This window comes from Pristis pectinata, chromosome 3 (genome assembly GCF_009764475.1).
Source record: "Pristis pectinata isolate sPriPec2 chromosome 3, sPriPec2.1.pri, whole genome shotgun sequence".
NCBI lineage: Eukaryota > Metazoa > Chordata > Chondrichthyes > Rhinopristiformes > Pristidae > Pristis > Pristis pectinata.
Window position 1 is genome coordinate 56,039,680 of NC_067407.1, and position 13,325 is coordinate 56,053,004.

The 13,325-nt window shown below is 37.9% G+C and overlaps 1 protein-coding gene across 1 annotated transcript in view; it reads left to right on the forward strand.

Annotated features, from left to right (window-relative positions):
* LOC127567864 (dynamin-3-like) overlaps positions 1 to 13,325 on the forward strand; it is a 162,294-nt gene that overhangs the window by 123,645 nt on the left and 25,324 nt on the right. The window contains exons 16-17 of the mRNA XM_052011015.1: positions 301 to 410; positions 8,891 to 9,002. Of these exons, the coding sequence (XP_051866975.1) occupies positions 301 to 410; positions 8,891 to 9,002 (222 nt within the window). The remainder of the gene's footprint in view (positions 1 to 300; positions 411 to 8,890; positions 9,003 to 13,325) is intronic.

The window sequence follows — 13,325 nt, forward strand, 5'->3', positions numbered from 1 at the left end:
GTCCCACATTTTTTGCACATCAGTGTTTTTACCATTTCAACACTTAGAAAGTACTCTTCCCTCCTTTCTATGTGCAAGGTGAATGACCTCACACTTCTTTATCTAATGTCTAATACTAATTATACATTTTGACCCTGGGAAAAAGATCTGTGATATGTAAATAGACATTGGCCACAAGTAATGATAATAGGTTTCTGTTGACTTTTAACCAAATATATTTACAAATGATAGCATTTACGAAAATCCTCTCAGTTAATACAATATCAGCTGGTTATTTTATTTCTTGATTTTTGTTGGCAGGAAAATGAGAAAAAGTATATGCTGCCTTTAGATAACCTGAAAATTCGAGATGTGGAGAAAAGCTTCATGTCCAGCAAAAATGTGTTTGCACTTTTTAATACAGAGCAGAGGTAAGAGTGCCAGAAAATAATGTTTTATTTAATGAGGTTGGAACTAGACCTTTTCCATTATCTGTAATAGGTTATATTCTAGTACTTTAGACTCTAACTTATTTAAAGAAAACCTTACAAATGCTGTCTCTGCATAGAAGTCTTATAAATTATTTATGTGGATGTGCTTAACTTTCATCCTCTTGCATGCACTGGTTGCTCAACACAGCAGTGCAACCTCTGTCTCACGATGAATAAGAACATACGAAGCAGAAGTAGGTAATTGGTCCCTCAGACTTACTCTGCCATTCATGGTGAACCCTGGCCTCAACACTACTCTCCTGCTCTTTCGCCCCACCCCTTGACTCCTTTGTATTCTAAATATCTATCAGTCTCTGCCTTGACTATATTCAATAACTCTGCCTTCACAACGCTGTTGAGGCAGAGAATTCCAAAGAGTTAGAATTCTCTCTGAGAGGAAGTTCCTCTTCATCTCCATCTTAAATGCACATCCCTTTTCCTGGAGTCTAATAGCATAAGAAGTTCTATTTACAAATATGCTAAAAGCAAAAACAATGGCCGATAACCGAGAAAAATGCATGCAAAAAAGCTAACAATGTGTTATGACATTCGTCTCATTTCTCCCAACATTGCTTGCTCTCAGGCAACAGATTTGGGCATCTCTGGCATCCAGTAATGGTGACATCATCAAGCAGGCTATGCAGTATTTTGATGAATTCTCATGGACAGCAAACCAAGAAGGAAAAAGCATTATTTTTAGTAACTTTTTAAAGATTTTGCAGAACATAAAATAAAAATTGAAACATACACATGGGATTAAAATTGAAGCTGAAATACCTTCATCAAATTTTAATTAAAATCCATGGAATTTCAAAATACTTATTTAAGGGAATAACAGACTACACATGTAAAATTAGACTTTAGGGCCAAAGAAGCTCATTAGTAATGATGGCTTTGTACACCCCAAGAAATCTTCATTAATGTAACTAAGTATAAAATATCCTAGGTTTCTTTCCTCCACAGTGGTGCACATGTTGTTAATAGAATGAATTCATTGTAGATGTACTTATTCTCATCAGTACATTGATTTCTTAAGATTAGGTCGGAGAGGGTTGTGAAGTGGCACTTCCTATAGTGGAGCATCTGGATCCACCAGAGCGATTCTGGAGACTAACTCAGTGGCTTGTTTTTCTCACTGTTTATCTGAAACTTAAACCAGCATTTCGACAACACAAAAGCAGTAGACAGGTCATGAGCACTGGTAAAAGATAGATCATTGAGATTTACATGTTCATATGGAAGCTGTTCAGGGCCTTTGATATGTGGAGACTTGCATGGAGAAAAGGAGAACCCTTTGGTTGTAAAATAAAACGTGGGTATGATCAGATAGGTGAATATGGAACCACGCTAGTGCAGTTCCACAAAGATTAAAAGCAGCAAAAAGCTTCTGGAAGAGGATGGTGTGGTCAATTGCTTAAAGATACAAAGAGTGAGAGGAACAGGAAAGCTAATGCAGTGTAGTCAAAGGACAGATAGTGCCTTTATGCCTTTTGATTTGGACCATTTCAGTGCTATTGGAAATGTGGAAATCTGGTGGGAAGGGTTGAAACAGAGATTTGTTGTGGAGCTGGAAGTGGCCCCGGAATGAATTTGGCAGCACTCGTCTGTGAGGACAGCAGGGGGGAGTGACAGCAGTTGTGGAAATGAGCAACGCATGCCAGAAAGGAGAAAATTACTTTTAATATCAGCCACCATAGAGGCCAGGAAGGGATGGTTTCGTTTTATGGGAATAGGAATAGAGAGTAGAAGATATGTCGCGTGGATGGGGGATCAGCAGAGAAAGTCAAGGGAGAAAGGGATTCTGTGCTAGAATGAGAAAGGAACCAGGGTGGGGGTTTGGCAAAGTGCTGGAGAATGAGGGAAGTAATGAAACAAATCTTTCTGCCTTGGCAACAAAGGAATTTATGTGTTTCTTGCACTTGTTGGGAAGTTAAAAGTGGAGGGGCCAAGAGAGAAAGGTTTAACTGCAATCAGTATAAAGGGACTGTGGATAACACTGGAGTGATACTCCATGCTCAAAGTTGGGAAAAACCTGATGTAGTTGAGCCACATCTGTTGAACCCTATGCTCATTTGTAAGCCATGCATTTAACATATAACAGTAATTGTGAGTTTGTTTTGCTTAATGTTTTCAAAATGAGCAAGAGAAAGGGAAAACAACACACAGCACAGAAGGGAGCAATTAATTTTTTAAAAGCAAAAAAACTAAGTGCTGGAAATCTGAGATGAAAACAGATAATGCTGCAAATACTCAGCAGATCAGTGGCATTAAATTTCTTAATGCTTTCTCGTTATAATGCTTCCTCTTGTGTTTTGTGAATACTGAGGATTCAAAAATGTAGGATTATAGAATCATGGATCATTACAGCACTGAAGGAGTCCATTTAGCCCATTATCAGGAGCTTCCTCCTGAGATCCGCACCATTTCAAAAGCCAGTCTTCTGCCAAATTTAATTCACTCCACCTGACATATAGAAACGACTGAGAGCACTGGATTTAGCAAAAGTTATGGGACCAAACAATATCCCAGTGGTAATACTGAAGACATCTGCCCCAGGACTAGCTGTGCCTTTAGCCAAGCTATTCCAACGCAGTTACAACAATGACATCTACCCAAAATATGGAAAATTGCCCAGGTATGTCTTGAATACAAAGAGGATGAATCCAACCTGACTCATTACTACCCAATCTGACTACTCTCAGTCACCAGCAAAGTGATAAATAGTGTTATCAAACAGTGCTTACTCACCAATAACCTGCTCACCAGTGCTCCAGATTGAGTTTCACCTGGCTCTAGACCTCATCACAGTCTTGGTCACAACATGAATCAAAGAGCTGAATTGGTGAGGTGAGAGCAATTGCCCAGGAGTGATCCCCTGTGCTATCCTGCAGTCATACCAACGTTTTGAAGCTGTACATCTCCCAATACCCTGCCAGCAACACCACTGTGACCCTTTTACAAGGCATAGTGAGCCACAAGCAGTGGACCATGGCCTTGCTTGAGGTCTGCCCCGCTGGACTTCTGACAGCTTATGATGACACAATGCTTTTCACTATTTCTAAATATGTTTGATGATCAGAGATTAATTAATTAATTAAAAAACAAATAAAGAAAAGTAAATGCAAAACTTACCTAAATTTACATTTAAATGATGGTTGACAATCCTAATTAAATGATGAGGCAATGCTAGATGTGCCAGCTTTGGCTGAGGGGACAGATACAACATATCCAATCACTCAGTTCAGCAACTTATAGAATCCCCTGGACTGACTGGTAAATCAAAGAACAGAGTGAGAATTTGATGCATACACACCTGATCTCTTCCGTGATCCCAACTTCCAGGCTGCCATGCATAATTGCAGACCTCCAGGATCCACTGCCACGTTCACTGCAGCCAGCTCCTTGGAACTGCTTGCCAGCCATCAGTGCATTCCAGCCCATTGTCTCTCTTTGTTCTTTCTGCCAAATTGTATCAATCATACGTTGCTCTGTTAAATTTAATTTGCTAATGTCACCCTATCCTACCAGCCTATCAATATCCTCCTACAATCTGTTTCTATCCTCCTTACTGTCTACAACACTTTCAAGTTTTGCATCATCTGCAATTTTGGAATTTTACTTTGCACATCCATAACCAAGTGATTAATATATAGCTTGGCTCATACTATGGCTTGGCTTTAAACAGTTCTTAGTCTATGCAGCTTATTTGTTGAGTTACAATAAATAAAGGCGACAATCGTTATTTTCTAAGAATGAATCCAAATCAATTTCTTTGTTGCCTCCGGAAGTAAATAATTATTTCCAAATTCTTTCACTGGAGTTGTAAATCCCTTTGTTAAAGGCAGCCCAGCTAAAATGACTCTGACTCATCTTGGCCAATAAACTAGGAAATCTGCTAATAAGTAAAATATATCTTGCATCAATGTGCACCACATGTGTTTAAAACACCAACAAATCACAATCCGTAACAGAAATGTTCTAAACTGAAGTGTCTGTTCCTGTGCTGTATTGTTCTATGTTCTAAGAGAAAGTAAACTATCCACATCTTACTGAATTTTCTGACCTTTCAATAACCTGGCCTCTGCCCAAGGAAGGGAGCCAAACAGCTGGCAATATGGAGAAACTTTAAAATATAATAGTAATTAGAGTTTAATTGACTTCAGGATGTGCCCATTTACACTAGTTACCCACAGGGGAATACCTGAGAAGTAGCTTCAAAGACATAGGCAAGTTTAACAGTTAAATATCTTAACTGTGCTCTGGACCCCAGACTACCCATGAGCAATGTCACAGGAGTTCAAATTTGCTGTGCAAAAAGGGGTCCTGGTGACTGTGTTGAAAGTAGAGATGAGAACTTGCATCCCAGTGCATTTAATCTTAACACTGAAACTAATGAAAACAATATGCATGCATTTATGGTACTGAAGAATTCTTTGTTCTTTTGCCAAATATGTAAATTCTTAAACGTTTTTCATTTCTTAAATGGTTTTAATTTGGTTAATTTTTCCATCAGTGATGGTCCTCTGAATTGTTTAATTTAAATTTTGTAAATACAGAGGATAATTTATTTATCTAGGATTACAATAGTTATTCATCTTTTTAAGGATGACATTTCTGGATTTTTTTTCTTAAATCTGTCTATTTATTTGTGTTTATGTAGCAATTAGTTCTAAATTAAAATAGCTTGCATTGGAAATGAAAACCTTTTGCACTCTTGATTACTCTTGATTAATGTTCATTTATTGACTGAACATTCTATGGCTAGGTGAAAACTTCCAAGATTACTTATTAAAATATAGGAGTTACAGTTTTTAGATGCCATTGAGTCTGTTGCATATTTTGTAACCATGATTAGATTTTACAAAGGCAAACTTTTATTATGGCTTCTCGAAAAACAAGAGGAAAATTCTTGGCACGTAACATAATTCAACTGGTTTCAATCTTTGAATTTCCTCTTCAAACAGTGTAATTATTGACAGATTTCTATCCTGCTCACATAAAATAGCGGACAATGCGTAGATGCCATAGTCACAGCAGAGATTTTTGTTCGTACAAAGGATCTTGTATCCACTTTGATGGTAGTTTTCTTGTAGTTTAAGATATTAACCAAACAGATTTTTGGGTGGGGATGGAGCAGCAAGTTGTTATGTTGTTGAAGAAATAAATCACTTATTAAAGTAAAAAAAAATACATTTCAGTTAAACTTGAGAAAATCACTGACATGGAACTATTGGGGCAAATGGTTTATTTCTCTGCTGTAAACGCAGTGTGATATTTGTAGTGTTTGTAAGATTAGAGGATGGATTTTTCTTGCTCTAACGTAAATGATTAAATTCTGAATGTTTTAAAAATTGTTCACTTAGGAAATCTGCAGTTGTTCATCCCACCCACAATACAACTGCTTGTGTTTATATAAAACGGTTAAAATGGTGAAACTTCCCCGGTACTTCACAGGAGCATTATCAGACAAAATTTGACACAAGCCAAAAAAAAGAGGTTATTAGAACAGGTGATCAAGACCTTAGCTAAAGAGGTAATTTTCAGGAAGCATTTTAAAGAAGTACTGATGGTTGAAGTGGCTGAGGAAACAAAATCTTAGGGTCTAGGCAGTTGAGGAACATCTACCACTGCGAATATTAAAATTGAGAGTATGCAAGACACCAGAATAGCAGGAATAGAGGAAGGTTGTAGGTGTAAAGAAGCAAGGGCAAGCAGGTATGTGAAAGAGAAATGGAAATGTTCGATCTCAACCACTGCTGCAGTGGGAGTCAGTTTTGGCCAGCAACCATATGATTGACAAGGAATGAGATGCAGCGTTTGGGATGAGCTGAAGTTTGAAGAATGGAGATGGCAGGGTACCCAGAAATACAATGAAATATTTAAGTCTAGAAGTAACAAAGGTGGTATTAAAAGATTTCATCAGCATCCAGACAGACAAGTCTCTATAACCATCTCAATGACTGTCAATTAAAAGATTACTGTTAAATGGTAAAAGTTATGCATTTATAGGATATCAAAAAGTGACAGTCTTGGTGATGGGCAAGTATTGTAGTCTGCTGAGTTAAATTGTTGTCCTCCGTGAGGACTCAAATCAATAAAAAGAGGTGACAAAGCCATTCTTATACCATACATGTGCGAAGATTATCCAGAAATTGCAAATGTTAATTCAAATGTTACAATTACAATTTCAGACATCATAACTATGTTTCATTATCTTTTTCATTTTGTGTTTCATTACAATTGTATTTATTTACATGTACTCCATATCAATGGTATAAACAGAATGCCAAGGGGGCAGTGTTGGCCAGTTGAGGCAACTTTCCAAGCTGAAAGTGGCCCATGTTTTGTTAAACTTGTAATGTTTTGAATATTCTAGTTCAGTACTTTTCCCATTAGTGTGTCCAGTTACCATATTTCATAACCATAATAAATTAATTTATGATTGCAAAATTATGAAGAAATATATAAAATTAAGTTTGATGGATTGGTAGTTTTATTAGCATCGACCATGGAAAGTAGGACGGTTGCTGAGAAATAGGTGCCACATGCCAGGCTCCTGGAATTGAAATTCAAAGGAATGTGTAATGACAGCAAAAATATTTTCCAGACTTCGACATGTATCACCCTTCCTTCAATGTCTACATCGAAATATAAAAGCATCTGTGGGGCACTTTTGTTACATGTACTGCATCTGTTCAGGGTGGCCTACTTCCTCAAAACAATTGGGTATGAGCAATAATCGCTGAAAATAAAGCAGAATATACTACAAATACTCAGCTGGTCAGGCAGCATCTCCATAGGTTTTTATTACCAGCTTCGCTAGTATTTTGGTTTTACTAGTAAGTATAGACCTTGTTGGCTGGTACTACACAGTGAGAATAAATGGAAAAAAATCTGCTTGGTCACATCACTAAACTTGGACATTGCATAGGCACATCTGTGTCATGCAGGAAAATGTGCAGTTTTTTGTATGGAAATGTATCTGCTAAAAATTCTTGTAAATGCAAATACTCCACATCACAGCAATGATAAATCTACTTGAATATAGATTCATAGAGAACTGTAAAGATAGGGGCAGCTAACTTGATAGCAACCTTGCTCTTTGTCTATCGTGGTTATATTGATGGATAAATAAGTTTGTTTGTTCTCTCCACTTTGATTTGTGTAAAGTACAGCAGCAAATAGGAAATGAATCATCCTTAAAGATTGGCTTTGTTTACGAATGAGTTTGTCTGAGTCAGATTTCACTAAACTACTCATGACTTGTATATTAAACAGATTGTACCAGATTCCCCTGATATGTATCCTTCATAATTTTGTCTCACAATTTATTTTTGAAATCTTTGTGCATATACATAACTTAGATGAAGTTTAAATCTGGATGAGACACAATAGTTACTTTTGGTTTCTTGTATCCGGGAAAATAATACACCTAATACACATAAGAATAGTCTTCGACTTTATCATATTACTTAAGTCAAATTCTTAAGTGTGGTAATATAATTTTGTTTTCTAAATTTCTAGATTTGTGCTTTTTAATCAGCACAATTGTAGAAGCTTTGTTTTGTATATTTCAAGTTTTGTACTTAAAGCCTTAAAGTAGAAGACCTGGGTCCAGGATCGAAATGTCTAATACTAGAAGGCATGCATTTAAGGTGAGAGAAGGTAAATTCAAAGGAGATGTGTGGGGTAAGTTTTTTTTACATAGAGACTGGTGAGTGCCTGGAATGCGCTACCAGGGTGGCAGTGGAGGCAGTAATGATAAAAGTCTCTTAGGCACGTGAATGTGCAGAGAATGGAGGGATATGGACATTGTGTAGACAGAAGGGATTAGTTTAGTTAGGCATTTATTACTAGTTTAATTAGTTTGGCACAAAGTGGGCAAGGAGGCCTATTCCTGTGCTGTACTGTTCTGTGTTCTATGTTCTAAAAAGATTTATCACCTGTTTGTTTCAATTGGAAAAAAAAATTGGCAGCTCTATAATTTAGAAAAGAGGAGACTTGGGAAGTCCGGATAAGGACCTTTAAAATTATGAACTGATTGGACAAGTTAGATGAGTGGAGAATATTTCCATGTGGGAGAAACCAAAACTGTAAATACAAGTTAGTTATTTAAATCACATAGATGAATAAGGTGATTTTTTTTTATCAGAGTGATTAGAATGTGGAATTTTCTGCAAGAGGTAGTTGAGGCAGATAGTATGCTGCTTTCAAAAGGAAACTGGATGAGCACAAAAGAAAGGGCATGTAAAGATGTGCTGAAGTAAAATCTGTACATCTTTCATAATAGAATAAAAGTTGCATTTTTACCTGGTGTGACCATCAAAATCCAATGATATGCCTGTATAATTTTAATCTCAGCAAAATCAGGTCAATATGCAGACTTGATAATATTTTGGGATTGTTGCTTCTTTCATCAGGAATGTTTATAAGGATTATCGGTTCTTGGAGCTTGCTTGTGACTCTCAGGAGGAGCTAGGTGGTTGGAAAGCATCATTTCTTCGGGCTGGTGTTTATCCAGAGAAGTGCACTGTAAGTAAACAAAAAATTAACTATTGATAGAATTTAGAACTTAAGGTAATGGAATAGTTAAACAAAACAAGTTTGGCTGAGAGAATTTCTATTGCTGTTGTGATGTTTCTCTATTTATGAATTCTGTTTATGAATCTGTAAAGATGAAGCACTGCAAGTGAGTTATCTACAATTGGCATTTTCAACTTAAATATTTATTTAGTTTCTTGATTATAAGGCAGAGTTAGAAAAAAATTATTCTTTATATTTTTGGGATCAATTGTTCACCTGTGCATTAGAAATGCCTGAATGTATTTTACAAGCAAAATATTGTCATAATTTTATTATACGTAAATGAAGTCTTTATTCTGCGCCATTGCCACTGTGAAGCCTTTTAGTGCCAATTTGTCATAACCAACTCAGTCCTCATATCTTCATTTTATAAAATTTAAACTTAAGACCCCAGTTTTGGATTGAACTACTTCACTTTTCATCTTGATGAAGAATTCTATGAAACTATAGTCACCTCTTCCCTAAGATATTCTCACAACAAAATCACTAACTAGTCCCTTATCATTGAGCAACACCTAATTTAGGAAAGTGCCATCCTTAGTAAGCTCTTCAACGTACTGGTCTTAAAAAAAATCCCACCCACACTCCAGCAATTCATAACTTGGCTTGACCAGTCCTTATGTAGATTAAAGTCACACGTGATTACTGTAGTATCAGTGTTAGATGCACCTCTAATTTCTGAACTGACATTACCACTCCTGTTTGGAGGCCAATAGAAAACTTCACCAATGTTTTCTGCGCATTGGAACTTCATAGCTTCAACCAGCCTGATTCTACGTCCTAATTTTCCAAACTAATATCCTTTCTCACTGTGGTTCTGATTTAATTTGTTTTTTTAAACTATCAATGCCACCACACCACCTTTTCCTTTTTGCCTGTCCTTCCTAAATATTGAATATAGCCCCAGCCTTGGTTACCCTAGAGCCATGTTTCCCCAATGGCAAACATATCACATCCTTTGCATCTAGTTATGCTGTTAATTTGTCTGCCTTACTGCAAGCGTTTCACATACTTAAGTCATACCAGCTTTATTTTAACATTTTAGACACCTTAAAGTTATGGGCATCTCCAGTTTGCTCCCACCAAAATTGTGGATTGGTAGGTTAATTGGCTGCTGTAAATTTTCCCTATTGTGTAGGTGAGTGGTAGAATTTGAAGGGTGTTGATGGGAGAATAAAATAAGTTTAGTGTAGGATTAGTGTAAAAATGGGTGCTTAATAGTCAGGGTGGATTTTGGTGGTCTGGAAGGTCTATTTCCATGAAATATCTCTTTGTCTCAACTTTTTTTTGTACTTGGCCCCATTTGCCTTATTACCATTGTTCTTACCCAGTAGCTTTTGAACAGCAGCAAGCTGTGAAAAGGCCACGTGGGCAATCTGGCACAGCACTTCAGTATCTGCCTCTTGAGGCCGAATCACTGCTTGCAACCTGCTCTGCTTTGCAGGTTGGTCTCAACAACTAGGCTCCCAGTACAGTTGGACCTGCAGGACCTTAAGAAGTAAGTGTGATGAAGGGAATGGTGCAGGCAGCAGGCCAGCTCATTAATGCCTGTAGGTCTATCCCAAATGGGTCGCATTAAGGTATACAGATGTTCTAAAGCTATGATGATTTAGTAGAGGTATGCATTTAAATATTTATTTTCAAATTATGCACTTCTTACCAAAGTTGAATTATTAGCCAAACCAGCTTTTTCACTCCTAAAAGAAAAACATTTGTTGGGGTAGGATTGTAGAGTTCTTCAGTGTTTTGCCTAAGCAAAAGGAAGTAGCAGTGAAGAAAGTTGTATAGCATGGAAACAGGCCCTTTGGCCCACTTTGCTCGTGCCAACCATCAAGCACCTATTCACATGTATCCCATTTTTTTCTTCCAAATTCCCATCAAGAGCCCAACCCATGCCATCCAACTACGCAAGGGACATCTTACCTTTGCCACTTAACCAATCAACCAGCACGTCTTGGGGATGTTGGGGGGGGGGCGCAGGGGTGGGGGTGAGGAGGAAACCCACGCAGTCATAGGTAAAATATGCAAACTCCACATAGACATAACCCAAGGTCAGGACTGAACCCGGGTCACTGGAGCTGTGAGGTAGCAGTGCTAAGCCATCGTGCTGCCCCATGTGTACCAACCTAGAAATTTGTTCTGGGCAGTGTACATCATCATTGTGCAGCATGTTGTAACTGACTAAACTAAGCCACACAGAAACTTTAACTGGGAGAAATAAAGTCCTTATTAAACACAGCAACTCTTCCAGGGAGAATCTAGCTCATTTAACCTCTTGGGTGCTTGAACGTCTTTGAATATTCAGTACCAGTGGGTGGTCCCAAAGCTTCTGAGCACAAACTCCAGACACCCAAAATATACCTCTTTTGTTACAGTGTTGAGCAATGGCTTGTTCTATATACAACTAGCCAGAATATTAAGTGACAAAGCTGACCCATTCTGAACTGTACATGAAGTGGCAGGGATACGCCTTTAACAATGTGTTAATACAGGAGATGGCCACTTAATGCTTCCCTGATCTCACCCTGAAGTTTTCAGTGAGCACCAATTAACATGAACATTTATCTATTGTCTTCCACTGTATAATTTCAATGGGACAAAATCAGAACGTCCCACACCCAATAATTGGTTTCAATAGCCTTAATGTATCAGTTGAAGTTAAATTGTGCACAAGTTTTATCTCCTGAAGACTGGTTCTTCAGTCGCTCTTGTCCTGATTTTAATTAATATCTGCTATCCATAACTCCAGAATTATCCCTAACACAGCACATCAACAATTCTTCTGTCAGGGACCAGCAACTGCAAACTTATGCTAAATTGGTTTTACACTTTTCCCTTTGCGTGTGATGTGCAGAAGAAAAGTCGCTACGCGGGAGATGGAGAAAGAGAAGGCTGGAGAACTGAGTGGGGGCTGTATCTATAAATCATATCTGAAATGCATTTTTGCAAACTCATTGGCATAGAAAAAATGTTTCCACATTTGAAAGTAATCTTTAAAAACCAGTAAACCGGAAAAATAAAAATGTTTTTATAATCTATTATATTGGAATAAGATTCTCTCTTATTGACTGGCATCCAGTGTTTCCAGTAAAATCATAAATATCTTTGCTTCATTTCTAAATCCATCAGTAACACTGATTGAAAACTCAGCTGCATGTAGAAATCTCTATTTCCCCACTTGTGATTTGAGATTAAATTTATTGTTACTACTATCGGGGAGGTACAGGAGCCTTAAGACCCACACTCAACGTTTCAGGAACAGCTTCTTCCCCCCGCCAGATTTCTGAACGGTCCATGAACACTACCTCGTTATTCCTCTTTTGCACTATTTATTTGTTTTTGTAACATAGAGCAAATTTTATGTCTTGCACTTTGCTGCTGCTGCAAAACAACAGATCTCACGACATATGTCAGTGATAATAAACCTGATTCTGATTCTGGAAACAATATTCTGCAAGATTTCTTTTTTACATGAGCTTAATAACAATTTGCCTCAGCTTTGAGCTCACTCTTTTCTGCATGCAGGTAATGCTTAAAAATCATGGAAGTTCATTCCGCTCTTTGTAAATATACATGATGCTTTTGAAGTAATGCTTGTTGGTTTGCTTGACAAAACGAAAGGTCCCAGCATTAGGATCCATCAATTGAAGTTTTGTGCTTTATTCAAATTACCTTAAAAGCTCTGTTCTGTAGCATGTGCCTGACTTGATAGGCGCTGGTTAATGTGATTCAGTCTTGCCTTTCCCTTGGCTCTGCCCCTCCATCAGCATGACTGCTTCCTTGGCACTGCCCCTTCTTTGGCCTGGCCTCTTCCTTTGCCTTTCCCCTCCATTGGCCTGATCTTTCCCTTGGTGCTGCCCCTCCTGCCTGTCTGCCCTCTCCCTCAGTGCTGCCCTTTGTGAGCTCAGCCTCTCCCTTGGTCAGCCTCACCGTTGCCTTAACGGTGCCTCTCCATTGGCCTGACCTCTGCCTCAGTGCTGTCCCTTCATCAGTTTGACTGCTCCCTTTGAAATACCACAGCACGTTACTTAAAAAAAACTTCAGTTAATTACTTAAACATAATTTCACTTTCACAAAACCATTGTTGATTTTGCCTAATTACCTTGACTTTTTTTTTGAAGGTGCTCTGTCTCTAACATTTCCCCTGTGACAGATGTTGAACTAACAGGCCGGCGGGTTTGTTCTTTTGAAAAGGGAGGAAAGATGTGTGAGGTGGTGGAATCTCAGTGAAAAGGCACTTAACATTTGTTCCATTCATTCTGGTCATCAGAC